Source organism: Sapajus apella, unplaced genomic scaffold (assembly GCF_009761245.1).
Source record: "Sapajus apella isolate SASKATOON/1434 unplaced genomic scaffold, GSC_monkey_1.0 scaffold95, whole genome shotgun sequence".
Lineage (NCBI taxonomy): Eukaryota > Metazoa > Chordata > Mammalia > Primates > Cebidae > Sapajus > Sapajus apella.
Genome location: NW_022437035.1, coordinates 6,743,548 through 6,771,388, shown reverse-complemented (window position 1 = coordinate 6,771,388; position 27,841 = coordinate 6,743,548). Strand labels below are relative to the sequence as shown.

The 27,841-nt window shown below is 49.9% G+C and overlaps 2 protein-coding genes and 1 long non-coding RNA gene across 9 annotated transcripts in view; 1 reads left to right on the top strand and 2 right to left on the bottom strand.

Annotated features, from left to right (window-relative positions):
- Positions 1-570: 570 nt before the first annotated feature.
- On the bottom strand, positions 571-3,808 carry MTFP1 (mitochondrial fission process 1). The gene is made up of 4 exons (XM_032256887.1): positions 3,611-3,808; positions 2,733-2,860; positions 2,187-2,419; positions 571-1,158 (listed from the first exon to the last, which is right to left on the bottom strand). Exons 1-4 carry the CDS (start codon positions 3,675-3,677, stop codon positions 1,086-1,088), a joined length of 501 nt encoding a protein of 166 aa, XP_032112778.1. The 5' UTR covers positions 3,678-3,808; the 3' UTR covers positions 571-1,085.
- SEC14L2 (SEC14 like lipid binding 2) overlaps positions 572-27,841 on the bottom strand; it is a 30,912-nt gene continuing 3,642 nt past the window's right edge. For 2 of the 7 annotated variants that reach the window (XM_032256882.1, XM_032256886.1), the window contains 10 exons: positions 23,019-23,062; positions 22,239-22,298; positions 21,781-21,969; positions 20,123-20,218; positions 19,878-19,938; positions 18,503-18,586; positions 13,509-13,615; positions 13,287-13,426; positions 12,972-13,141; positions 7,118-7,278 (listed from right to left, as the gene is read on the bottom strand). In XM_032256882.1, the coding sequence (XP_032112773.1) occupies positions 7,148-7,278; positions 12,972-13,141; positions 13,287-13,426; positions 13,509-13,615; positions 18,503-18,586; positions 19,878-19,938; positions 20,123-20,218; positions 21,781-21,969; positions 22,239-22,298; positions 23,019-23,062 (1,082 nt within the window). In that variant the 3' untranslated portion in view covers positions 7,118-7,147. Of the gene's footprint in view, positions 1,159-2,732; positions 2,861-3,610; positions 4,872-5,746; positions 7,279-12,379; positions 12,673-12,971; positions 13,142-13,286; positions 13,427-13,508; positions 13,616-18,502; positions 18,587-19,877; positions 19,939-20,122; positions 20,219-21,780; positions 21,970-22,238; positions 22,299-23,018; positions 23,063-24,660; positions 26,023-27,841 lie in introns of those variants that run through there. The other 5 variants (XR_004262298.1, XM_032256885.1, XM_032256881.1 and 2 more) reach the window with 5 other exon arrangements.
- Positions 6,102-27,036, top strand: LOC116535639. The gene is made up of 3 exons (XR_004262300.1): positions 6,102-6,186; positions 26,234-26,427; positions 26,905-27,036. It is a non-coding gene; the product is annotated as an uncharacterized LOC116535639 (long non-coding RNA).

The window sequence follows — 27,841 nt, the reverse complement described above, 5'->3', positions numbered from 1 at the left end:
TGAGAGGAACCCGGGTCTGCTTCAGCCATGTGTTCCCACCTCTCTATCTCTCTGAGCTGTTGAGGGGACTGGCCCAGGATCAAAGAGGAGTGACCCCCTTTAGCACTCTCGAGCCCAGCGGCTCAGGCGAAGCCACAAGGAAAACAGGCCATTCCCCGATTCCGAGTGGAAAAAGCCCCCCGGTCACTTCCTTCTCTCCAGGCTGCTGAGTCCCCTCATAAGGAGGTCTCATGTGACCCTCCCATGGGGCTGCCACCACCATCTTGGACACCTTCAGGCTCAGGTACTATCTGCCCAACAGGCTGCTCTACCAGAGGGGTTGGGGCTTTAGGAGGCTTGCAAAATAAGGGCAATGCCAGGCTGAGTGCAGTGGCTCATTCCTATAATCCCAGCAGTTTGGGATGCTGAGGCGGGAAAGTAAAGGGTAATGCCTACCCCAAAGGAGGCTGGCAGCACCAATGTGGGAGTCTAGGCACCTGCAGGGGAGCACTGATGGGTAGAGAAGCCACTACCCATCCCTCCTCCCCACCACCACACCCCTGTTCATCCCAAACAGAAATGAAGACAAAACAACTTCTTCAGGATTTATTGGGTCAGGGAAGGGCCTGAGAATCTGTCCTGAGGTGTCCCTGCTGCTGCACTCCTGAGTTTCTCCCTGAGTTGTCTGCTGCTCCTTGTCCAGCTGTGCCACCGTGGGGTGACTCCATCAAGCACCTGGGTGCCCAGCTTGCCCAGCGATCTTGGGCCTATACTTTGCCCTCCCTGAGCCTCAGTCTCTCATCCTCCATGGGAGGATGTAACTTTCCTGTCAAAAGACAGGGCCAGGCCCACCCAGGGTCCATTTCCAGTCAGTATCATGGATTCTAGGGAAGCAGTCAGGGTTCGGGTCCTGCCTGTCTGTGACTCACTGCAGCCACTGCTTCTTGAAGCTTTTGTCTCTAAGCTTCCATGTGGCTCAAAACCACTCAGGTGCCAGGGTCTCTGTACCCCAGGGAGTCAGGCATCCACATCCCCTGGCAGGAGTGGGAGGTTGATTGACATGAAGCAGGAGGAGGCCGATGCACAGGCCAGGTACCAGCATGTGGTCAGGAGGAGCTGGGCTTTCCCACTGATGGGTAGAGCTTGCGCAGGCTGGAGTCCAGGAGGAAGTCCACCGACCTGTAGGGAGGGGGAGGGTGGTGAGCAGGTGGCCGGGGTGTTCATGAGGGAATAGAAGGCAGGTCAGAGTTAGGGAAAGGGATGCTTAGATGCAGGATACAAATGCCTTCTAGGCAGAGACCCACCCTTATCCTGATCCTCCCACCTTGGGCTACTTGGGGAAGCTAGAATCAAACTCCCAGAGTGGAAGCCATCCTCTTCTTTATTCAGGAGGAAACTGAGGCACTGGGTAAAAGACTTGCTCAGGGCCTCAGGGTCAGCTATCTTCTCCTGGAGAAAGACTCCTCCTCTCACTCTTATGTTGGTCTGGTTGGGTTGAGACCATCTCTGGTTCTAAGACCAAACACGTAACCCAAACTTGGCCAATCAACAAAGGGAAACTGGCTCAGGGGGTGGGCAGGCAGTCCAGGATAAACCAATGACACCCTTCCTTGGGATTTTTGTTGTTACTATTTAAAAGCTTCTGCTGGGGAGGCTAAGCTGATGAGATAGAAGTCGGGAGCTATTAGGGCCATTTCTGCTCCCACAAGGAGAAAGCGGGTGAAGCCAGCAAGAAATAGGGTGGGGTGGGGAGAAAGGCAGCAGGATGGGGAGACCCAGATCCCTAATGACATCATCTGGGTACCTAGATCCAGCCATGCCTGAATGCAACACAACCCTGGACTTTTACTCCATTTTATTCAACCATTCAGTTTGAGTTAGGCTTCTGTCACCAATACCTCCTGAAATGCATCCCTTCCAGGTGCACCTGCTCCTGCCTGCCTCTGGTGGTTCTGTAACACTAGGCTTTCTTTCTGGGAATTTACTTGTCCTGTGTCCCATACCCTCAAGGCAACCCTCTTCCTTCATTGCCAAAGTACCTGCCAGACCATATGACAAGGGTACAGGCTGTCCGTCCTTTCTATCCCAGAAGCCAAGTGCCAGCCTTGTCCCTACTATTGTTCTGGCAAAGTGGGCACGCCCCACGCCTCATAGAGTCTAGCTCTACCTGGAGCGTGGTTGAACCCTGAGGCCAGGAAGGCACCCACCTGTCAATGGGGTGGATAATGACGGGGATGGTCAACAGCCCAAGCGCGGTGGTGGTCCACTTGCGGACAGCCAGGGGCCAGCGGGTGGCAGTGCCCAGGACATAGAGAGAGGCGGCACACACGCGGTTGATGGTGAAGCCTGGAATGGCCACAGAGGCCAAAGCCTGCCATACAAAGGTGTCCACGACAGCCACTGTCACTCTGGCGCTGCGGCCTGCTTCAGGGCTTGGCACCTGGTGGGCGCAGAGACACTTAATCTAGCTGGGGCAGAGGCAGGAAATCCTGTGACAAGGAGCAAGAGACTAGACTGGGAGGGGCCCATAGATTTGTCCACACCCAGGAGTAGGGTACAGTCTGCCGCATCCAGGAAGTGGGAGTGTGGGGTTGGGGATACACTGTCCTACAAACAGGACTGACTATGGACTGCACTGGGCAAGTCTGTAGGGACTGGAGTGGCCCACAGGGACTTTACCACATGCAAGGCTGTGGACTGAACCACACAGGAAGAGAGCTGGGGTGGGGGTTGAAAAATAGGCTAACACTCACCTCTCCAGCCTTCTTGCCTTTGTCAATGGCATCCGCCAGCACGTAGGAGCTGGCCACGCCGTAGCTCAGCCACACCACTGCCGCGGGCACAAGGGAGCGGAAAGCCTCGCCCACCTCATTGGCATAGCCTGGAGGAGGGAAGATTTAATTCCTAGGCCCACGAACTGTTCCACGAGGGGGCGCTGGAGCAGGCTGGTTCTCATCCTGGCCAACTAAGCATTCCCTGGGTGACCTTAGGCAAGTGACTTGACCTCTCTGAGCCTCCCTTTCCGAACTGTAAACTGGTGCCATGATGCCCACCTCCGACCTTGGGCCACCGAGGGAGGGCTGGGCACGGAGTCACTGTTACTATTGCTTATTGGTTAGATTTCCTGGCCTCAGTCCCAGGAGTAGCTGCACTAATGAGGTGACAGGCACCCAGAGGGGCATAGTGATCGAGGGCCGGACACTCACCAAGTGCCAGGCTTTTCTGCGCTTTATCCCATTCCACCCTCGAAAGTACCACCCAATGAGAGAGGACCTCCTGTGCATCCGGTTTGTTTTTTGCTTTTTGTTTTTTTGCTGAGGAAACAGGTTCAGACACAGCCAGCGCGTGTCAGGACGGAAATGGGAGTGGAGGTCCCGACTCCACAGCCAGCCAGAGCGCATGCCAGAGCGGGCAGCCCGTTCGCCCCGTGTGATCCTCCACCCCGGGCGCCCCACCAGGGCAGTGTGACCTTGGACAAGTCCCTAGCCCTGTCTGAGATCAGTCTCCGGCGCAAAAGCAGAATGAGAACTAAGATCCTCCCGCCTCCTCCAGGCCCCGGCCGGCGTCCGGCGACCCCTGCTTCCCCAGCCCGGTGTTGGTGGGGTCGCGGCGCCGGTCGCCTCGCGCTCACCCAGGTATCGCACCCACGTGTCCCGGTAGAGATCGCGCTCGGCGCCCCGCGGCTGCGGCTCTGACATAATTCTCCCGCCACGGCCACTGCAGCCGTTACTGGCTCCACTGCCGTCTCCGCCGCAGGCACTCGGGTCGGCCCGGCTGGGACCCGCCGAAAGTCCCGCGCTGAAGGACAGGTCAGGCAATCTCCTCCAGCAGGGAGCGTCTGCAAATTCCCCCGCGCACCGAAGCCCCTCTCCTAGGCTAAAGTTTTACAGACTGGTTTTCGTCACGTTTTCTCTGAGCGATTGCCGCGAATCGCTCCCAGGACTGGTTGTAGGTTTTGGAGCCAAAGAGACAGGAGACCAAATCGGGGGAGGCAACACTGCAAAGCCGGTGACCTCGGGCAAGAGTCTGCTTCTCCAGCCTCTCTTTATTCATTTGTAAAAACGAGGGAGGGACACGGGCTGGGCGTTGTTGGCTCATGTCCGTGATCCCAACACTTTGGAGGGCCGGAGGCGGGAAGATTGTTTGAGTACAAGGGTTCGAGAGCAGCCTGGGCAACATAGCGCGACCTCGTGTCTACAAATAATAATAATGTAATAAATAAAAGGGGGGACACAGTAGTGTCCACTCCCTAGGATGGTTCCGAGGATTAATTATAACAGTCACCATTTATTGAGTTTATTGCCAGTCTGGATGTTCGCTAAAGAACTCTTCATGGCTAACACCTTTAAACCCCTCCCACCAGCCTGGCATCCCGTTTTACAAGTTAGAAAATGGAAGCACAGAGAAGGTGGGTCACTTTCCCAGAACACACAGCTGCTAAGTGGTGAAGTCGGGATTTGAATCCAAACAGTGTGGATCCAGATCCCATGCTCTTAATACGAGCTCAGTAAATGATGCCAAAGGGGTGAACGGTGAGCGCCTGGAAGGTGGGTGCCTGGACTCTGCAGTCCCTTCTCAGCAGGCGCCATATATATCTGGGAAGCGTTCGGATCTAACTGGATCAGTATGTCCTCTGACTGAGCCTCTCGGAGACAGGTTGTTGAATTGAGTGAACGAATGAATGAATGAATCGGGCAAGGTTAGTGATTACAACAGGAGGAAACCTTCCCCTGCTGGACCTCAGTTTACCCAGGTGGGCAATGTGTGCACTTCACTAAGTCTCTGTGACTCCCTGGCTTGTATAACTGAGCGGCGTTGGAGACAATCCTGGGTTCAAATCCCAGCTGTGCCACCTATTGGCTGTTAGCCTTCCTGAACTCCAGTTCCCACGACTGCAAAAAAAAAAATGAGAGCAGCCAACACTGACGAGCACTTACCTATACCAAGCTCTTAAGCGCTTGGCACTGATTATTTCCTTTAATCTTTGCAACAACCCGAAGACTAATAGTAAGCACAGGGTTTTTGCGTGATACCCGGTAGCCTTCATTAAGAGTTAGCTCTTATTCTCATCAAATAAAGGTAGGGAAAATGAGTAACACTGACTCCCTGTTGAGGCCCGCCGCTTTCAGCCCTAGGCGCCTCAGTCTTGTAGGGCCGTATGGGACAGTATGGGACCTCAAGCGGAGTTGGGCTTGTAACCGTACAAGCCCGGGGGCCGAAGGGGCGAGTGGTTGGTTCGTGGGAGAAAGGTTGGTGCGGAACGCAGTGGTCCCCAGCCCCTGAAACACACGCAATACTGGCGTGGAATTATTAGACAGTCCCTAAAACCACGTGATTGCTGCTCCTCCGCCTCCGCCTCCCGCTCACTCTGGGCCCACCGCAAGCTCTGCGGGCGCTCGCACCGACTCACACTTGGCGCGCACGGGCGACGCGGCACGTACTGAGCAGCTGGTGGGGCGGGGCCTCCGCCCTCATTGTGAAGGCGGTCAGGAGCATCCTTCATGCCCTGATCAAAGATGGCGGAAGAGCGCGCGCGCGCGCGCGCACACACACCCACCACCCACCGACCCACCGGCTGGGCCAATCAGAAGGCAAGCTGGGCGTGGCCCCATAGGAAAGCTCATTCTAGAGAGCCGAAGAGGGTGTCTGCGCTTGCGCCCTACCTAGCGGCGTGGGATGGCTGCTGCGCTCTTGAGGCCGCTTAAGTTTGGGCCTCTTGAGTGAGAGGCAGCGAGGAAGTAAGCGGTGGGCATTGAATTTCACTCCTTGCGCACTGAATGTTGCTTTATTCATCGGTTAATTTTCTTAACAGCACTGTAAACCCAGGCCGGGAAGCCCTTCTGAGCGGTCTGGCAGAGGCCAGTGCAGCCTCGGCCCCTTCTGTTCCGCGCTCCCTCAGCTTCGCAAGATGAGCTTCCCAGGCGGGGACGGGGCCTGGCCCTGAGGGAAAGACGTTTCCGCCAGGTCTGAGGCCGCCTTCCCGTGTTCCTGTGCAGCCCAGCACCTGGGATTCGTTGGCTGGGCGCGTGGGGTCGGGGTAAGGGCTGTGGTTTCGAGGCCAACTTTGGCCGCCGCCAGCCCCTGGCGTGCGAGACGCCGGCCCCGCCTTTGGGGGGCCTCCTGGCCTGGCAGCGCCAACTGGCATCTGAACTCCCTGCATCCGTTGTGTGCCTCCCACAGAGATGGGACTGCCAAGACCTTGCTCAGGTCAGTCCGGAAGCGGGTTGGCGGGCACCGCGGGACGCTCAGACTGGAAACACCCTCTCCGAGTGCTGCTCTCTTGATCCCACTTAGCATTTTTGTCTTTGGGTTGCTGACTTGGAGGATTGCTTGGTGAGAGGCCGGCAGCACTGAAAAGGGCACTGGAAGATCCCCTTTTAGCATTCACTCCCGCCCCCAACCTCCCTGACCCTCCCTGCAGCTGTGATCCCTGGGGGTCATTTCCCTTGTGCTTTGTTTGCATGAAGAACAGCGGATGGGCACCCGAAGCCCCAGGAAGCTCTGAGTCACTGACAGTCATTAGTAGTCAAAGAGGCAGGCCGTGTGGCCCAGGAGTTGCCAAAGTTCTCAAAGTGCGGGAGAAGCCAGCCTGTCTACCCCTGAGTGGGAAGATCTGTGCTGACTCACGCCACCTCCTGAGACCTGGGAAAAGCCAAAAGCTACCCCAGCCTCAAGGCTAAAAAGTTTGGAAGAGCCTCTCATCCCCACCATAACTCTAGCAACCAGCTACTCTGCTACTCCTCATTTCGATCTAAACTCACGTGTTCATTTAGAAGCAAATTTCTCCCTGGCAGCTGGCTTCCCTGAAGTGTTAAGTCCCAATCTTTCCCCCTTTTCTAATGTTTTTCCCTACTGCCACCCTGTGGTACCCCCCTCCTTATATTTGCTGTCCCTGGACAGGTGAAGTTGGCACACTTTACAGGACAGACAGATTCTATCAGAATAGCCAGCCCCTGGGGACTCCTTAGGAATTTGAGAGTCAAGGAGACCCACTTCAGTCACTCTTCCTCTGCCTATCTCTGAAATGAAAGATCCCCAGATCCAGCCTGAGGTCTGTCCTCCAGCCCAGTTTCTTTGGGCTTCAGGGTTGTGCGAAAATGACTGCTACAAGGGGTAGAAATTGACAGGGAGACACTTGAGGGGGCCAGGCCTGCTGTAGGAGAAGGCGTTATTTTGGGGAGCCTGTCCCCAGCTGTTTCATCTTCTCTTCTGAGGCTTTGTCTGGAAGCAGGACCTCCACAGTGAAACTGACCTTCTTGGCATGAATGAAGCTGTAGGTGTTGTCAAACCGCAGGACATCTAAGGGGAGGCAGAAACCAGACATTCAGGCAGTTCTGACAAAGGGCTTGGGGACAGCGATTTTTGTTGATGTTTATTGACTGAGCAAGGCAGTGTGCCAGGTCATGGGGATGAAGGTGGCATAGGTAGTGATCCTTGACCTTCTGAAACTTAATCTAGCTGGGTTGACAAGACATTCATGGAGAGAAAAAAACAGGCAGAACATGCCAAGTGCCAGATGAGTGACAGAGACCATCTCATCTGTACAGCTTGGAAGAAGAGGGCCTGGTAGACTGAAATCATGTGAAATGCTTTTTAGAGGAGTTAGAGCTTGAACTGGACTTTGAAAGGAGGGAGGAGAATTAGCAGCAGCAGTACCAGTTGTAATAATTATAACAGCTGTGTGTCACAGCACTGGGTTGGTAATCTATGTTATCTCACTCTTCCCCCCATATCTATGAGTTCAGCATTAGTCCTCTTTTATGTCTGATAAAAAGGAGGTGGTGAGACTCTTGTGCCACACAGTGAGGAAATGACAGAACTGGAGTTTCCGTCTGGTCCACATTGCTGCCTTTGTTCTGCCTGACTTAGACCCTGGAAAACCTGTCTCTGTTCAGTTTCTGACAAAAGGTAAAATGTGCAAACCTTGTGTACCAGGAATTTATCCTGCAAAAAGATAAATGGACAAAGATGTTCATTGCATCCCTATTTATGATAATAAGAGATTGGGAAAACTCAAATGTTCATCAAAGAAGAATTGCTTCAACAATTTTATACTGTAATCCATATGATAGAATAGTGATGTATTTTTTAAGAAGGAGGTTAGCTCCATAGAAGTGACAGGAAACTGTCCACAGTATATCCTGAGGCCAAAAAAGCAAGGTACAGAACAGTTTTAAACAGTTTGTAACATTTTTGTAAATACATATGTAAAAATACTTTTGGCTTTACTGCTTAATCTGTTTCGACTCCCAGATTCTCTGATGATGCCACTCTGGTACTTGTCCTAAAGGGAAAGTTTCCTCAAATCCTGTGATGAGTTTCACTGTTTCAAAATTTCTTCAAACATACAGTGAATGGCAGACAATTCCTATTATGTATGTGTATATGTCCTGTTTTCTATTTAAGATAATCTGATTGTCATCCTCACACAAGGGGCTGTGCTAATCTCTGTATTGTTTCAATTTTAGTACTTTTGCTGACGAAGCGAACACTGTATGCCCTGCTCGTTATGGAAACATAAAGCTTCTAGATGGAAGATACCTGATAGAATAATAGACATTAGCAGTGGTTTTCTCAAAGAGAAAGTGGGCATGCACTTGGCAGAGAAAGCTTCCACACTTTGGCAGAGGAACAAGCTGCTTTTAATCTAACCCTGTTTCTTTGAGAAGTTGTTCCATTCCAGCCAAACACCCGTTCAGGAGAACTGAGTGTGAAAACAAAAACACTGGCTCTGCCCCGTCCCTACCCTGATCTTCTCTCACTAGTCCCAGCAATTAAAAAATATCCTGTATTTAATCCTAAGACTTAACCTTTTCCTGACTCTGGACAAAATGCATAGTTTAGACCAAGGGTAGACACACCACCCACTCTTTCCTCATGGTATAAAGTGTTAGTCATCTGTTTTTCCTCTGTACTAGAGTTCTTTCAGGGCTAATAGTTCCTTTGGCAAGAGTGAAGCTTCATCTCTGTCCTGGATAATAGAGCCTTAGCAACCAGGATCATCCATGCTGGAGGAGAGGTCCTTTGCATTCTTTGGACCAAGTACTAGGTTGATAATGGCGCTGCCTAGCAAGATACTTGACCTCAGAAACAAGAAAGGGGTTGATGGAGAGTCACAGGCCCAAGGGAAGTGAAGTCACTGCAGCTCCAGAGTCTGTGTGGTTCATTTTGACACTAATCATGGACTCACAGAGCCCCTAGAGACCCTCCAGGCTAAGGCTCCTTAACTTTAGTTGGGTAACTGACCCCCTGGAGAATCTGAGGAAAGCACACAATCTTAGATTTCCTGGAGCCCATTGTAGACCCTCTGGGGCTGTGGTTCCCAATGGGAAAGCTACAACCTTACCCTCATTTATGTATTGAAAAAATATATGTTTTAAATTAGTTCCCTTGTATATCTCTTTTCTATTACAGTAGGAGATTATGTTGATTTTTAAATTATGTGTGGAGGTAGGATGGGTTATATTTTCGGATTATAATCAGAATTTCTGTATTTTGAATTTCACTTCAGAATAGTAAAGGGGACATTTTAGACACTATTTGTTGTAAAGAGGAAGTGTTTGGGTCTTTAGGATTTAGCACCAATGCTCTGGGGAACCCCAGATTAAGAGTCTCTCTCTGTCGCCCAGGCTGGAGTGCAGTGGTGTAATTTTGGCTCACTATAACCTCCGCCTCCTGGCTTCGAGCAGTTCTCATGCCAAGTAGCTGGGATCATCACACGTGCCACCACACCTGGCTTATTTCTGTATTTTTTAGTAGAGAAGGGATTTGCCATGTTTGCCAGGCTGGTCTCAAACTCCTGGCCTCAAGTGATCCACGTGCCTTGACCTCCCAAAATGCTGGCATTACAGGCATGAGCCACCACGCCCATTCATCTCTTCTGCTATTTTAAGGAGAAGGAAAACCAAACCTAATAGAGACACTTGCTGAAAACACTGGGAGAGTTATTGGCAAAGCTGGACTCAGAAACCAGGTCTCCTGGTGCCTGGCTGGGCTCTTTTCACCAGCACTGCTGACCCTTCCTACAGTGTTTCCAGTCTTCTGACCACATTGTGCACTTCTAGTGGACAAAGTCCAGGTCTTTCCTTCGGAATCTTTTCATTCATAGTTGCGTATTCTATACTCAGTAGGCCCTTGGTAAATATTCGATGAGAACACAAAAGTGAAATCAATTCAAACTTTTGTTCTCCTCCCTGATAATTTAGTTTCCTGGGATAAGGACCAGAGAAGCCTGGGGAAGGTTAATGTATTCTTGCCATTGGAGGCTGGCACAGTTTTAATTTCCACTGTTCCACTTTCCAGGGGTCTCCTGGTTCTCCAAGGTCATTGCCCTCCCGCAGGTGAGCTTGCAAGCTAATACTGGGTTCTCTGGGTTCACATCTAACCTTAGCTGTGGCGCCAGGTAACAGCTGCTTCCTACTTCATTGTCTTTATACCTGGGAAGGGGGAATGGGTCCTGTGGCCTGACTCTGCTCTTCTTGGGAATGGGCAAGGAGCAGATCCCAGACAAGGCCCTGCAGGCAGGTAATGGTTCTGTATGAGAATGTATACAGAAGGAGCTAAAATAAATTTGGGGGTTTGCAAGCTGAAGCCTGATTATGTTAAAAGGTTCATGTTCCCTTCTTGGGCAGTGTCCTTCGGATACTAAAGAGAAGATGAAGTGGTAATGGGTGGATGCTAGAGAAAGGTTTGGGGCTCTCCTACTGGCTTTGTGACCTTTAGTAAATTACTTCCCTGGTCTGGGATTCCACTCTGTCACATCAAGGACAGTCAATGCCCAAAAGGTTCTGAATCAGGACTCTAGGATTCTCTTGTGTCTTCTGTCTTGATGTTTACACAAGCTACTTTATAGGAGAGATAACATCCCTTCTCTATACCTCAGCTTCCCCATCCGTTAAAAAAAAATTCAAGGCTGGGCATGGAGACTCATGCTGGTAATCTCAGCACTTTGGGAGGCCAAGGTGGGAGGGTTGCTTGAGCCCAGGAGTTCGAGACTCCAGCCTGGGCAACACAGCGATACCTCATCTCTGCTAAAACAAAGAAACAGACAAAAAATTCAAGCTTATATATATGAAGTGCTTTCTCCTCTGTGGGCGACATTGTCTGGCCTGTGCTAAGCCTTGGTCTTGCTGAAGCGCACAGTATACGCCTTCTCCCCCAGGACCCAGCTGCTCATTAATAAGAATACTCCCCCCTCCCCAGGGAGCTATGTTGTACTACAGAGCATCTGTGAGGAGGGGATGGTGGAGATGAAGGATGCCTGGGATGTGAGGAAGGAGGCAAAATCTCAGGTTGGGTGACAGTGTGGACAAGCACAGAGGCCGAGACATCTATGGGGCTAGTTCAGATCTTCTGGTGGTGCTGGTACTGCCATAGAAATGGGGCACAGGGCTTCTCCCATCTCCCAGCATTGTCTCCAGGATGACCCTTCTCCCACACGCTTTGTCCTTATAATAGTGGTGACTACAGTGCATTGAGTGCTTGCTCTATGCCAGGCATTATGCTAAGCGCCTCACAGAACTTATCACATTGAATCATCCAGTATCCCTGTGAGATATCCCCAGTGTAGCAGTCAGGAAACTGAAGATTAGGTTTTGTCATTTGCCTAAGGCCATGCAGCTAGTCTTTAGTCAAGTCCAGCTCAGCTCTGACAATAAAGCCTTTGCTGTCAATGATTTTCCATTGGCTCTGACAAAAAGTAACTGGAGAATTGATTGTGGATGTTGAGGAGGGTGTAAGTATGGCTTTCTGCTTATAAATGTAAAATTAATACATAGTCATCATAAAATATATTTGCAGAAATACTGTAAAAATGAAAGCTCTCCATAAACATCCTGTCACCCCATAGATAACCACTTTTAGAGTTAGCATAGATTCTCCAGAATTCTTTTCTGTGTACACACTTCTTTAACCAAAGTGAGTACATACCATACATGCTGTGTTTCATGCTTAACATGTCTCAGACATCTTACATGTCAGTTTATTCTCTTTAACATTGTATGGATGGACTGTAATTTACTTAACAGACCTTATTATGGTCATATGGTTTACTGCCAGTTTCCCAGGCTGCTAGAAACATCCTTGTTCCTATATCTTTGTGTATTTCTGTAGGATAAATTTTCAGAAGTAGAATTGCTGAGTCAAGGGGAATTTTAATGAATATTACAAAGTTAAGAGAGGTTAAGCACCTTTTCCAATGTCTGTTTGCCATTCTTTTTTTTTTTTTTTTTTTGGAGTGTGGTGGCACGCTCTGGGCTCACTACAACCTCCACCTCCCAGGTTCAAGTGATTCTCTCGCCTCAGCCTCCCAAGTAGCTGGGACTACAAGCACGTGCCACCATGCCTGGCTAATTTTTTGTATCTTTAGTAGAGACCAGGTTTCACTGTGTTAGCCAGGATGGTCTCCATCTCCTGACCTTGTGATGCACCTGCCTCGGCCTCCCAAAGTGCTGGAATTACAAGCATGAGCCACCGCAGCTGTCCCCATTCTTATATTCTTGTGTAAACTGCCTGTTCATAATCTGTGTTCGTTCCTTGGTCAGCCTGGAGATGAGTGAAACTCAGGTGAAGGATGGACTTTTGAGCACTTCGCTTACCTTGCAATCCCATGCTCACCCAGCCAGTTCTGCCTCTGTGACCTCTGGGTAGGAGCATCCCCAAGAAATACCTGGCCAGTCACAGACCCAGTTAGACCTGGACCAGAAATCAGAAGTGTTGAACCCCTGTGATGGCCTAGGACTATGACTCACCCATACCTGGGAGTATGAGGTCAAAGTCCCACCCTGCTGCTAACCAGCTGGGCCACCATAAACAAGTCATTTCACCTCTCCAAGCCTAGGTTTCTTCATCTAGGCAAGAAGAGGGTTGATCTGATGGCATCCCACTTCTAGTTCTAACACTCTGAGAACCAAAAATCCATGGAGGAAGAGGATCCTCACAGGCAGAAAGCTGGACATAGGGCTTCAAGGTATTGCCAAGGCAGAGATACTTACAGATGCCAGGGTCACTGCAGGTGAGGGTCCCATCTTCAGGGACCAGATGGGAGTTGTACCTCTGGTTGGGCAGTACCTCTGTCATCTCCCCTGCCCGCTGCCTCTCCCCCATCTTGGTCTTCAGGAAAATCCCAAAACCAACATCTGCTCCATCTGACATAAACTGCCACCTGCAGGGGACATCACCAGTTTAGACATAATTCTGTCTGCATGTACCCTCCTGGGTTCCTGGAACCAGGGCTTGTCCTACCCCAGCCCACCCATCAGGACCTATAGATGAAAGCTCAGGTCTCCTGGAAGGGCCCAGGCCCCTACCTGAGGACACAGCCAGGAAAGAGGATCTCATACTCCACTTGGTGGGAGGAGCCACGGGAAATCTGCACGCTGTGTTCATACTGCTGTTTCAGCTGGTCTCGAACATAATACTTCTTAGGGATGTCACCCCCATAGTTGATCTAGAAGCATGGCATGGAGTAAACTGGAATGTGCATTTGAGCCAGGTATCCCTGTTCACCTCCAGCCTCTGGTGGCCCATACCTTGGATTTGCACTTGGGATTTCCGTCAGGGTCAGTCATGGTGCCCCCATACTCCACAGGCACCTGGTCAGGGCTGATATGTCTCAGTAAAACCTCCTTCCAATTTGCTGGCAGGAGAGGGAAGGAAGGATAAAGATGTATCTCAACGCTAGGTAAGATTTCACCATAACCCTGGTGGTCTACACTAAAGAGGCGGAAAAAAGCCCATGCACCACACTCCCCACCAGCCCGCCTCAAATTCCTGCATTAGGAGTACTGTAGGGGATTCAGTAGGAGCCAGAGGATGCTCTGTCCCAGGCCAGGAATCAGGAGGAGATCCTGGTTCCTGTTCTCATTGTGTCCGAACAGCTAAGTGACTTTATTCTTGCCCCTCCTGGTTATGGTAGGAGTGAAAAGAACTAAGTACTTGAGGGAGCTTTTTTTTTTTTTTTATTGAGACAGAATCTCACCCTGTTGCCCAGGCTGTAGTGCAGTGGCACGACCTCGGCTCACTGCAATCTCTGCCTCCCAGGTTCAAGCAGTTCTGCCTGAGCCTCCCAAGTAACTGGCTCCCAAGTACCTGGGACTATAGGCACCCGCCACCACGCCCAGCTAGTTTTTTGTATTTTTAGTAGAGACAGCGCTTCACCATGTTGGCCAGGCTGGTCTCGAACTCCTGACTTCAGATGATCTACCTCAGCCTCCCAAAGTGCTGGTATTACAGGCCTGAGTCACCATGTCTGGCCGAGAGGGCTTTTTAAACCATGAAGTGCCTTACACACAGAAGAGTATGTTATTACCCCAGGGAGGTGATACATTGAAGCACAGCAGGAATGGGGACAAAGAAAGGGGAGAAGGGCATTCCATGCAGAGGGAACAGCTTGTGTGGTGGGCAGAAGGCCTGAATGCACATACCCTGTCCTGATGAGACTGAACCTTGTGAGGGCAGAACTGTGTGTCTTTCCCCCACCTTCCCCTACAGCTAAGTCATGACTTCATAAATAAATGTATTTCTCTAGGGTCACCCCTTAAATGGATTCCTTGGCTTTACCCCAGCCACCATTTAACTTCTGCTCCTGATGTTTTCAGCTGTTGAGCCACCAGTGATTTGGCTCTTTTTTGTTTATTTTTTATTTTTTTTAGCCAAGCTCTTTCCTGTCTAGGAGAGTTTGACTCTAGCACAGCCAGTGCTAAAACCACTTGTCCACCAGTGCAAATTCATAAATATCAGCCAGGAACAATATTTTGATACGAAAACCTGCCTACTATGTCGAACATATGTAGGCAGCAGCTCCAGGCTCTGGGGTGCAAGCCAGTGGCATGCTGGCTGGAAACCCACAGAAACTGTCCAGAGTCTGCCAGCCTTCAGAGTTTTAGGGACCAAAGACCATGCAACTCCGGGGAACACTGTCTGTTTTTCTTGGGGTGATTTAATCTGCACTGCCAAGCTCCAGTGACCAGCCCAAGTGAATGTCCCCTCTCTGTTGAAGATCCTGCACCTTCCCAGCCTGAGGCAGGTTTGGTTGAAAGAGTTTTAGGTGTGGGTAGGGGAACAGACTGAACCTCCTACACAGCTCTGCTGCCAGGAAACCAAACCGTCTCATGCCCATGGTGGGTGGTAGCAGCAGAAAAAACAAAAATGATGAAAACCTCTTGCTCAGATTTTATAGTTCTTCCCCCAGGCCAGCTGGAGAGTTGGGATAAGCCAGGAGGATTCTTCCCATCTCACAGAGAGAGTAACTGAGGCAACAAAAAGCATGGAGCTGGCTGGGCGCAGTGGCTCATTCCTGTAATCCCAGTGCTTTGGGAGGCCGACGCAGGACTGCTTGAGCCCAGGACTTTGAGACTGACCTGGGCAACAGTGAGATCCCGTCTGTATAAAAAATAAAAATTTAGGCTGGTGTGTGGCTCTAGTCCCTGCTGCTCAGGAAACTGAGGTGGGAGGATCATTTGAGCCCGGGAGGTTGAGGCTGCAGTGAGCTGTGATCACACGACTACACTCCAGCCTGAGCGACAGAGCAAGACACCCTCAAAAAAAAAAAAAAAAAAAAAAAAGAATACTTTTGTAGGGACCTAAATTAAAAAAAAAAAAAAAGCAGAACTTGAGCTTGTTGCTGGCTAGAGCTATGACTGGAACCCAGAGGTCCCACACTTCCCTGATGACTTCACTCCCCAGGTCTCACCAGCACACATTTGGAAAATCTCCACTTTTAATGTGTCACCAAAAGGTGAACATTGAGAAGCCTTCAGAATCCCTCTTTCCTACCCCACCCCCAAGTTCAATGCTGTAGGCGGCATCCTCCCTTTCACGAGCCTGTCCCAATATACGTTTTTGTTCTGTTTTTGAAACAGAGTCTCACTATGTCTCCCAGGCTGGTCTCAAACTCTTGTGCTCAAGTGGTCCTCCTGCCTCAGCCTCCTGAGTAGCTGGGATTATGGGTGTGAACCACTACACCTGGCTGCCCAGTCTACCTTTCTAGCCTTTTCTCCCTCCACTTCAGCAAAACTGAACTGCCTGTCCCTAGCTGGCTTGCCTGTGTGTCTTCTTTGCTGGGTTTTGGGTCACACTTTCCCTTGTGCCCTGATGTTGCCCCTGCATAGTCATTCCCTGTTGACTTGCTTCTCTACCTACCTCATTAGTCACTTCTTCTCAGTCTCCCTGGTGGATTCCTCCTTCTCTGCCTGCTCTTGAGCTCGGATGACCCTCAGGGTTCCACCTCTGTTCCTCCATAGGCAATCTTACGTACTGACAAGGTTTTAGCTGCTGCTATTTGATAACTCCCAAATCTCCAGAGCAGAGTTTTCTCCTAAGCTTCAAACTCAGGTATTCCCAACATTTTTATATCTCACAGACTCCTCAAGCTCAACTTCAAGCTTTTTTGAGCTTATTCTTTTAGTTTTCCCCAGTTGAACAAATGCATCACCATCTCTCAGTCACCTCTGCCAGACACCAGGAGCTCATTCTAGATTTCTTTCTCTCTTACTTCCTACATCTAGTCAATTGAGTTCTGCTGTTTTACTTCCTAAATAAGTCTTTTTTTTTTTTTTTTTTTAGATAGGTTTTTGCTCTGTTGCCCAGGCTGGAGTGCAGTGGCACCAATCACCCTCCCAACTAGCTGGGACTACAGGCACACGCCACCACATCTGGCTAATTTATTTTCTATAAAGATGGAGTTTCACCATCTCTACAAATGTTTCCCAGGCTGATCTAGAATTCCTGGACTTAAGCGATCCACCCACCTGGGCCTCCCAAACACAAAGTATTTGGGATTATGGGTGTGAGCCACTGCACCTGGCCCTAAATAAGTTTTCATCCATCCTCTCCTCTGTACCTATTGCCACTGCCCCAATTCAGGCTTGCAACACCTCTTGGATGGATTGTGGCAAGTATACAAACTGGTATCCTTCGCAATCTTGCTAATACAACCAGTTTAAAATCTGGTTGTGGTACTCCCACGCCGAAAACTCCTCTGATTCCCAGTGGCCTGTAGAGTCATGTCCCAGCTTCTAAAACTGCCCTGGATTCTCTAGGACCTGATTCCTGGGACCTGCCTCCCTCTCCAGTCTCATCTCTTGCCACACCCTACCTCCAATTCTGTAACAGCTGCCTCTGCCATGCTGTGTAAGGTCTTTGTTCAATGCCCTTCTTTCTGCCAAGCAGCTTCCTGCCTTGCTCCATCTGGCAGACTCTTAGTCATTCCATAGCACACGGCTTAGGTAGGCATCACCCCCTGCCTAGCTCAGGTGGAGTGAGTGCTCCCACTGAGTGCTCCCATGCATTTTGTGGTTTCCCCTTCCATACATGTACCATAGCATGCTGATAGAGAGGCCAAGAGATCTTCAAAGGACTCTGTCTTTTTTTCTTTTTCCTTTTTTTTTTTTTTTTTTTTATTGAGAGGTAGCCTCATTCTGTCACCCAGGCGGGAGTGCCAGTTGCATGATCTTGACTCACTGCAACCTCCGCCTCCCAGATTGAGGCAATTCTCCTGCCTCAGCCTCCTGAGTAGCTGGGATTACAGGTGTGTGCTACTACGCCCAGCTAATTTTTGTATTTTTAGTAGAGACAGGGTTTCACCATGCTGGCCAGGTTGGTCTTGAGCTCCTAAGCTCAAGCAGTCTGCCCACCTCTGCCTCCCAGAGTGCTAGGATTACAGATGTGAGTCACAGCACCCAGCCAGGATTCTGTCTTATTCATCTTTATAGTCTTAACACTAGCCTGGGTCTGGCACATACTAGGTGCTTGTCAAACGAAGCTGCTCCTAGTTTTCCCCAACTAAAAGCAACTTTGCTCCTGCGACCTCTGTGGCACCCTCTCTGTGACTATTCTTCTATCTTTTCTAGTTTATGTCATAGCTCGCTCTCTCTAGGTTTGTTTTTTAATTTTTTTTCTCTGTATCTCTAGGTCTTTTATAAAAAACAAAAACAAAAACAAAAAACCAGGGTCTTGCTCTGTTGCCCAGGCTAGAGTGCAGTGGCATGATCATAGCTCACTACAGCCTTGAACTCCTGGGCTCAAGGGATCCTCCTGTCTAAGCCTCTCCAATAGCTAGGACTACAGATGCATGCCACTATGGCCAGCTATTTTTCATTTTTTAGTAAAGACAGGGTCTTGCTTTGTTGCTCAGGCTGGTCTTGAACTCCTGGCCTCAAGTGATCCTCCTACCTCAGCCTCCCAGTGTTGGGATTACAGGCACGAGCCACCACACCCAGCCTCTCTTTCTAGGTGTTCTGTCTCCTATTATACTATAAGTTCCTTAAGGGCAAGGACTGGAGTTTCATTCATCTTTGAATCTATAATAATGGACCCAGTACTTGCTTCTAGAGTGTCTGAGAGAAAGAGTTCTTAGGAAAACAGATGAAAGCACTAGCTCTGCCCCAGCTTGCTCCTAAGTCCCACTACTCCCAAACTAGCAGAGGGAGCTTTCACCCTGATGGCTATGGCCATACTTCTAAAGCTGGACCCAATTTGGGCTACAGACCATCCTTTGGAGTTGAGAAAAGCCTGGACCACTTACCTCCCAGGACCATGATCTTCTTACGGGTGTCCTCACTCAGGAAGGGTTTGATGAGGTTATAGGCCACAGGAAACAGTTTGGGGGCTGGGACAAAGACCAGATAATGTGAGGCTGGGAGCAGTGCCCAGTCTGTCCCTAACAGCGTCCTCTGTAGCACCTCCTACCCTCCCACCAGCCCATGCTGGGCCATATGTTCCCTAGGGCTGTGGAGCCCACATAAGCAGGCCAGGGTGTGCAGCTCAGCATGGGCATCTTTGAGCTCCTGCCATCCCATTTGTACAGTGGATATAGTCAAATGATCTCTTCCTATCTCATCAGGCTGGGTGGCTCAAACGAAGTCATACTGAAAGTTCTGTGAGTTGTAAAGTAGTCTGCATATGTGAAGGATAGTCTTCTTTTTATTTTATTGAGACAGAGTCTTGCTCTGTCACCCAGGCTGCAGTGCAGTGGCACAATCTAAGCTCACCACAGACTTGAACTCCGGGGCTCAAGAAATGCTCTTGCCACAGCCTCAGTGAGCTCTCGGCTTACTGCATCCTCCACCCCCCACATTGAAGCAATTCTTGTGGCTCAGCCACCTGAGTAGCTGGGACTACTGGTGTGCACCATCACGCCCAGCTAATTTTCATATTTTTAGTAGAGAAGGAGTTTTGCTTTGTTAGCCAGGCTGGTCTTGAACTCCTGGCCTCAAGTGGTCTGCCCATCTCGGCCTCCCAAAGTGCTGGGATTACAGGAGTGAGCCACTATGCGCAGCCCTATTTTTGTTTTTATTTTATTTTTACTTTTTTGAGATGGAGACTTGCTCTGTCACCCAGGCTGGAGTGCAGTGTGGCACAATCATAGCTCACTGCAGCCTTGAACTCCTGGGTTCAAGCAATGCTCTTGCCTCAGCCTTTTGAGAAACTGGAACTATAGGCATGCACCACCACACCCAGCTCATTTCCTCAACTTTTTTTTCTTTTTTGAGATGGAGTTTTGCTCTTGTTGCCCAGGCTGGAGTGCAATGGCACAATCCTGGCTTACTGCAAACTCCTCCTCTTGGGTTCAAGCAGTTCTCCTGCTTCAGCCTCCCAAGTAGCTGGGATTACAGGCATGTGCCACCACACCCGGCTAGTTTTGTATTTTTAGTAGAGATGGGGGTTTCACCATGTTGGTCAGGCTGGTCTCAAACTCCCGACTTCAGTTCATCCGCCCACCTTGGCCTCCCAAAGTGCTAGGGTCACAGGCATGAGCCAGCACAGTAGCCGGGGCAGCAATTTTCTGAACATGTCCGTAGACCCTGCTTTTGGCTCACTGTTTGACCCTCCATCTGCCCCAGTCATATTTTTTACCCCTCTTTTCCATCTGGCTTTATCACAAGAAATTCCCAGCTTACCTTTAACAACAAAAAGACGCCTCAGTGTTTCGGGATAATTTTCCTCAAACATGCAGAGAAACTGTGGAAACAAAATCACTCTTGATTCCAGCAGGCTCAAACCTCTGTCCCAGGGACAGAGGCCCTGCTTCCTCTAGACTAGAGTCTGCCCCCAAGGCCTCACTCATCCCGCAGGACAGCCTAGCAGAGGGGCCCACTCCTCCTTCCCTTCCCTCTGACCCCCTCCTCCCCACTCTGCCTCTCACCTCTCCATAGGCCTCCACAGCAGGCTTCCAGAGGTGCTTGAGGCCAAGCCCCTCGCAGTCATAAATCATGGTGATGGTCTCCACCTTCTTCCCCAACTGCAGGGAACAGAGCAAAAAGTCTTGTCAGGCTGTCCTACTGCAGAACCCCACCCGGTCCGGGGCGAATGACTGCACTGTGCTCCAGTAGAGCAACCAGAGCTTGTTAGGGCTGGATCTAGGGTTTTCCAAATTGAGATAATCACCCCAAGCCAGATTTGTGGCCTAGGCAAGTCACTCTTCCTGCCTAGGTCTCCGTGTTCTTTTCCAGTACATGACTGGGTGGATCTAGATGACAACTGAGATGGCTTTTGTTCTGCAGTTTGGCCTGATGGCCTCCTGCTTCCTGAGTCACTGTGTGCTCTGTGCGTGGTAACTGTAGAGCCACTCACGCACAGGCACAGATGTTCTGTGCAGCCTCAGCCCTCAGGGGTGCATCCACATCTAATGCCTCCTGCATCCCCAGCTCCCCAGGGTCTCTGCGCACAGTAGGCTCTCTGAACGTTTGCAGATGAGTGTTGGGATGTTCCCAGACTTTATCACATCATTTCACTGGATCTTTACAACTGCTGAGAGGAGGGCAGGAGGGAAAACCGTGGTGGCAGCTTCTGCTTGTTCTTCAGTGTTTTTCTCAGTAAGGGAATCAGCTAACCTCATCTTTTTTGACACAGGGTCTAGCCCTGTTGCCCAGGCTGGAGTGCAGTGGTGTGATCATGGCTCACTGCAACCTCTACCTCCCAAGTGCAAGTGATCCCCCACCTCAGCCTCCCTAGTAGCTGGTATGAGCCACTATACACAGCTAATTTTTTATTTTTATTTTTTTCTAGAGACAGCCTCTTGCCATTTTGGCCAGGCTGGTCTTAAACTCCTGGGCTCAGTCTGCCCACTCAGCCTCCCAAAGTGCTGGGATTACAGGTGAGCTGCCATACCCAGCCATCCTTATCTTTTTTTGGATACAGAATTAGAGAAGCTCAGATTCTGAGATCATCTTCACCAGTGATACCCAGACACTTGCTCAAGGATGGGTTGGTCCACAATAACATTTCACTGGGTCCCCAGATAAAAGAGAAAAATAACAATAATTTGAGTTTTTTAAAGGTCTGCTTTTTTTATTTTTATTTTTTAAGATGATGGAGTCTCACTCTGTCACTGAGGCCAGAGTGCAGTAGCATGATCTCAGCTCACTGCAGCCTCCTAAGGACTGCTTTTTAATCTGAGATTATTGCCATTCTTATAGTTTTGGGTGTTAATGATGGCAATAATAGATGATCATTGTTTTAAAGGCCTTACGTGGCAAAATAGACATTTGGCAATATTCTAAAATTTGGAAATGTCATTGGTCTAGGAAATCCCAAAGTCTGGGCCTCAGCTGGGTCCTGTGGCTCATGCCTGTAATCCTAGCACTTTGGGAGGCCGAGGTGGGCAGATCACTTGAGGTCAGGAGTTCAAGACCAGCCTGGCCAACATGGTGAAACCCCATCTCTACTAAAAAAATTTTTTTAAGTTTTTAAAGTCTAGGCCTTGGCCCTGAAGCTGCACTTATATTCCTGCATGACGTGCCTACTTCTGCTGGAATGCCTCTGTTGTGGTCAGTTCATTTTTAGCCACAGTGGTCCACTCACCTTCGTAGTCTGGCGGGCACACTCCTGCAAAAGCAGCTCACAGTCCCGCATCTTGGTCCTGAGCAGATCCTGTTTGGAGGCTGAGAACAGCAGACCCTTGGCATCCAGAGGTCCAATTATGTCATACCAGACTGGGCAGCCATCCAGGTCATAGCCACACATGCCCCCTGACAGATACTGTTGGATCACCTGGTCAAAGACACAGAGGAGCGGCCTGGTCAGAAGGCATCCATACCCTGCCTGGAGCACAGGGCCTTACTCCAGGTTCATCAGTATCTTTCTCTATATCCTCCCCTGGGTACCAACAGATGCCCATTCGAATGGAGACCACCAGGGCTCAGTGGGCATTGTCAGACCTTTCCTCTGAGGATCCAAACTCAGTGGACCCAGATCCCAGGAGCCAGGCTGTGGGTCTGAAAGACCTAGCATAGGGATGAGGTAGGATAATTTGTGCTCACCTCTGGAGGCTGCCAGCTAATGATGTTGTCAATGTCCTTTTGCTTTCGGAACTCCACATGCTACAAAGACACAATGGGGAAGATTTTAAAGGAGGGATGGACAGCTGGGCATGGTGGTTCATACCTGTAATCCCAGCACTTTGAGAGGCCAAGGCAGGTGGATCACTTGAGGCTGGGAGTTCGAGACCAGTCTGGCCAACATGGCAATACCCTGTCTCTACTAAAATATGAAAATTAGCCGGCCATGGTGGCACATGCCTGTAATACCAGCTACTCCATGGCTGAGGCATGAGCTCACTTGAACACGGAAGGTGGAGGTTGCAGTGGGTTGATACCGCGCCACCGCTGCAGTCCAGCCTGGGTGACAAAGGGAGACTCTGTCTCAAAAAAAAACAAAAAAAAACAAAAAAAAAAAAACAGGGATGGTGTGAGGGAGGTTTAATAGGCATGTAGCAATAAGCAACAGCGTGAATGGACCACCAGATCATAGGCAGTCACCAGAAAGCATTGGGCAGGAATGGAAAAGAAGGCCCTGCCTGTGTTAGAGGTCTTAGCAGAAGAGATTATCATTCTTGGCTGGCCCAGAACTATGAAAGCCGATGTTGCCAGGGAAGGGAATGCAGTTTGTCCCAGAGGGATAAGGCAACAGTGGTCGGCTAATACTCAAAGCCAAAAGCTGTGATCGGGGTGGGAGGTGTGGCAAAAGATGTCAACGCAAGGTGCGATTCTGAAGGGGAGGAACTGAGGCAACAGTGGGATTCGGAGCCAAATGTATCTCACCTTCCGGAGCATAGCCTCCGCCTTCTGCAGGTCGAAGCTTCTCGCTGTAACAAGGAAACATGGTCAGGATTAGGTTAACAGGACTGGGGGTCCAAGGATGGAGAGATTCCCATATTCCCATGATAGGGCCAGTTCCTCTCAGTCATCTCTCCAGCTAACCCTCACACCTTCCCACAAGCAGAAGCTAACAGGAGAGCCTTTACTGAGAACTGGGGCACCACAGACCCCAGGTTTGTGTGGAGAGCAGGTCAAGGTTCAGGGCAGTTGGGGCAGCCATTATAACACCAGGGTCAAAAGAGCTTTACCCCATTGGTTATAATCAAGTTAAAGGTCTCACCTCCTTTCAGCGAAAATGAACCCTGAACCCTCTTATCATTTGGCCTTCCCCCTTACACAGACAAAGTTTATCTCCTCCACATTCTCACATGCAGTCCTGAGACCTTGATACCACAGTTCAAAGATGAACATACCAGCCTGGGCAATACAGTGAGACCTCATCTCTAAAAAAAAAAAAAAAAGAGAAAAAGCCACAGATGGTGGCATGCACCTGTAGTCCCAGCTACTTGGGAGGCTGAAGTGGTGGGAGGATTGCTTGAGCCTGGGAGGCAGAGGTTGCAGTGAGCTGAGATCACACCACTGTACTCCAGCCTGGGTGACAGAGCAAGACCCCGTCTCAAGAAAAACAAAAAACAAGGATGAATATAGCTGCCCCTGCAATCTGTGGCAGAGCTGGCAGAATATACCAGTGGGATAGAGGGGTCGATGAGCCTCCACCCAACCTTGTCATGTCCTCAAAGGGCTCACACATCCCCTCCCAGGGCTCCTGACAAGTTTCAGAATTCAATTTCACCTGGGTCAACTCTTTATGCATGACACCCCAAAAAGTATCCTGTTCAGGCTTGAACACAAATAACTCACTGATCCCCAAGGCCACTTGCTCCCAGGTAATCATAGCTGCAATTTGCACTCAGCTGTCATGGTACTGAACTGATATTCATTTCAGAGGCACTCAGAGAATAGGATTGTCTTCTTAGCCACATGACAACACTTCCAAGACAGGAAAATTCTGAGCTGTCACCCTGCATTTCCCTGACCAGCATGCTGCCCATCCTTGGAGCCTATACCAAGCACCACAACTTGGTTTCAAGTCCATGCAAATAACTTCCCTGTGAATGTTTTCCAGGGTTCCCTCAGAGTGTGCTCTAAGAGCCACGAATATAGCCCCAAGTGCTGTCTGTATTTATTTATTTATTTATTTATTTATTTTGACTCATAGTTTCACTTCTGTCACCCAGCCTGGAGTGCAATGGCACAATCTCGACTCACTGCAGCCTCCACCTCCCGGGTTCAAGCGATTCTCCTGCCTCAGCCTCCTGAGTAGCTGGGATTACAGGCACACACCACCATACCCGGCTAATTAGTAGAGACGAGGTTTCACCACATTGGCCAGGCTGGTCTCAAACTCCTGACCTCAGGTAATCCACCTACCTTGGCCTCCCAAAGTGCTGGGATTACAGACATGAGCCACTGTGCTCAGCCCAAAAACCTTCTTAGCAACAGGCCTACTCCTAACTCAGGTGGAGCTTATAGACACTGAACCCTCCAAATCCTTTTCACCTGTGCCACTGCCTCCATTGCATACGTGGAGAGGTGAGACCTTAGATCCTTCCCTGTCAAATTTCCACAATCCATCCTTTAAGTTTTTGAGATCCGGATTCTGATCGATTTTGCCATCTGACCTATGAACTGTCCCTCCCAGTTCTGTGTCCTCTGTAGATTTGGCATCTAGATCTGCTGACAGCCCTGGAACCTGGGCCAGACAGGCTGCCCTCTGGACCGTCCCTGGTCCCTTAACCATCGTTCTCTGGGAGTGCCGAGCACATTCCCTGACTCTGCTGTTATGAAAATCAGTCCCTTCTCCCGGGCTTATAGGCTGCCTCAACAGATTTGACCAGTGCCACACCCATCACAAGTGCTGGACACATCCTAGCAGAACTGAATCCCACCCTTCTTCATGTGTTGCCACAGCAGCATGAGACAGCTTTTAGAGGAATATCATCTGCATTTGCATCCCAGCTCTTCCACTTCTCTGTTTGACCTTAGACAAGATAATGCACATCTCTGACCAAATTGTCTGATAAGCTAGAAACACTTGGAAGATGCAAGGCACCATCCTCATGATGGGGGAGTTCGTGGGACCATGACGAGAATCTTCCATAGGAAGGACATCATTACTATGAGAAGAGTCCTTATCTTCCTAGGAGTGGTGGTGAACTGTGAGCCTCTTATCTTGGGGAGGCTCTCCAGTTAACCCTTATCTGCCAAGGCCCAACATCCAGCATCTTCTATGTGGGCTCTCCCAGAGTTGCCACTTGCTCCTGGCAGTACCACACCTGGGGCCTCCCATACCTGTTTGAGGCCTCTCCAGGCTCCTGCTGCCCTGGTCAGGGGCCACTCGAAGCATGGCTTGTGGCACTGCAAGAACTCAGCTCAGGGGCAGCCGCCTGGGTGGTGATTGTCCATTCATTCCCTAGACTTGTAAAATGCAGAGACTCAGACCTGCTCTGCCTCCCTCCCAAGGCTTACACCACTTCCTTCTTTTATCCTGCTCTCCGATCCTCCTTGCTGGGATGCCCAGAGCTCAGCCCCAGTCAGGGGGAGGCAGATGAGACGGGGACCTGCTCTCTGTGCCTGGAAGCCCGCAGAAAACTGAACTCCTCCTTGGGGAAAGAGGGAGGGAGAGAAACCCCAAGCCCACCCCTAGGATACGGACAGACATTCTGCTGGTGTGTGGCTTGCAAATGTCTCCGTCAGATTCAAGGAGAGAATGCTAAAAGGCTGGTTGGTTGGTTGGTTGGTTTTGTTTGAGACAGAATCTTGCTCTGTCACCCAGGTTGGAATGCGGTGGCAAGATTATAGCTCACTATGGTCTCAAACTACTGGCTTAAGCAACCTCCCACCTCTGGCTCCCGAATAGCTAGGACTACAGGTGCGTGCCACCACACCCGGCTAATTTTTTTTTTTTAAGTAGAGGCAGGGTCTTGCTATATTGCCAAGGCTGGTATTGAACTCCTGAGCTCAGGTGATCCACTTGGCCTCTCAAAGTGCTCAGATTACAGGCATAAGCCACCATGCCAGGACTTGGGTTTTGTTGTTGTTTGGGTTTGGTTTTTTTTTTTAAGGGGAAAAGAAAAACTAATTGTAATTCATGTTAGGCTCTGACCAGGCCTGAGCTCCTGCCCAGGAAATGTGAGGCACAAGTGAAATGCAGAGGAGACACTTCCTCTGTTGTAAGAGGCTGAGCCTGGCTTTAAGGAGCAGGGGTGCTTACTGGAAATGATGCTGGCCTGGAGTCTGGAGCCCTAGGTTTCTGCCCTGATTCTGCTACACATTAACTGTGTGACTTCAGGTAAGTCCCCTTCCCAACTCCCCTCTTTGAGCCTGTTTTCTCATCTGGCAAATGAGAATGACCACACTCTTTGAATGACCCCTGAGTATGAGGCTCCCCAGGAATTGGGAGATCAGCTGCCAGGACCCTTGGCTGGCCCCTGCTTCAGTAAGAGAGAACTGCATTGCTGTTAATGGCTCTCAGAAACCATGCTTCTCTGCGGAACAGCAGCTCCCTAGTCGTCTGGATCATTTTGCAGCTGGCCCTTTAAGAAGGCTACTGTCTTCCCACTCTCTCCACCCACCTGCTTCTAGCTGCAGTCCTTCAGCAAATGCTGGGCCAAAATTTCCTCCAGCCTGAACTGATTCCACTGCCGCCCCCATGCTGCCCTTCTACCCTCTCTGGGCGGTGGGCTGGGATAGGGGAATGGGATGGAGGTATTTTTGGGGAAAGGGGTAAGTGACACTTCCAGAGGCTCCTGGATGCATCTGCCCTCAGGTGTTTACAAGCCGCCTCTCAGGAGCATGTGTGTCAGCTCTATGAAATTTCTGGAAAGAAAAGGAATATACATCTCTTCACCTGCTCCAAGACTCCTAGGGCATGCACGTGTGTGTATGTGTCCATAAAGAAATAACAGGACCAGTCACAATGGTGTGTACCTGTAGTCCAAGCTATTCGGGAGCCTGAGGTGAAAGGATCACTTGATCCCAGGAGTTTGAGGCCAGCAAGACCCTATTTCAAAAATAAATTTTAGTAACATTTATTGCCGAGCACGGTGGCTCATGCGTGTAATCCCAGCACTTTGGGAGGCCGAGGTGGGTGGATCACCTGAGGTCAGGAATTCAAGGCCAGCCTGGCCAACATGGTGAAACCCCATCTCTACTCAAAATACAAAACTTAGCAGATCATGGTGCAGGAGCCTGTAATCCCAGCTACTCGGGAGGGTGAGGCAGAAGAATCGCTTGAACCTGGGAGGCAGAGGTTGCAGTGAGCTGAGATCGCGCCATTGCACTCCAGCCTGGGCAACGGCGTGAGACTGCATTTCAAAATAAATAAATAAAAATATCACTTGAGACCAGGAGTTCAAAGCAGCAGTGAGCACGATCATGCCCACTGCCTGGGAAGCAGAGTTAGACCGTGTCTCAAAAAAATAATAATAATGAAAATTAAAATAATAGGGCATAAATTGTACTTTCATATTTTAGGATATGATTCTACACCACAACTTAAGCTTTGCTAGAACATAATGGAATGTTCTGACCAGGTGTAGTGGCTCACACCTATAATTCAAGCACTTTGGGAGGCTGAGGTAGGCAGATCACTTGAGGTCAGGAGTTTGAGACCAGCCTGGTCAACATGGTGAAACCCTGGTCTCTAAAAAAATAAATAAATAAAGTTACTTTTTTGTTGTTTCATTTTGAGATGGAGTCTTACT

Coding starts and splice junctions, on each gene's coding strand:
- MTFP1 (XM_032256887.1), bottom strand. CDS start 3,677: ATGTCAGAGCCGCAGCCGCGGGGCGCCGAGCGCGATCTCTACCGGGAC. Junction 2,861..3,610: donor CACGTGGGTGCGATACCTGG/GTGAGCGCGAGG, acceptor TCCCTCCTCCAG/GCTATGCCAATGAGGTGGGC. Junction 1,159..2,186: donor ATTATCCACCCCATTGACAG/GTGGGTGCCTTC, acceptor CCCTCCCTACAG/GTCGGTGGACTTCCTCCTGG.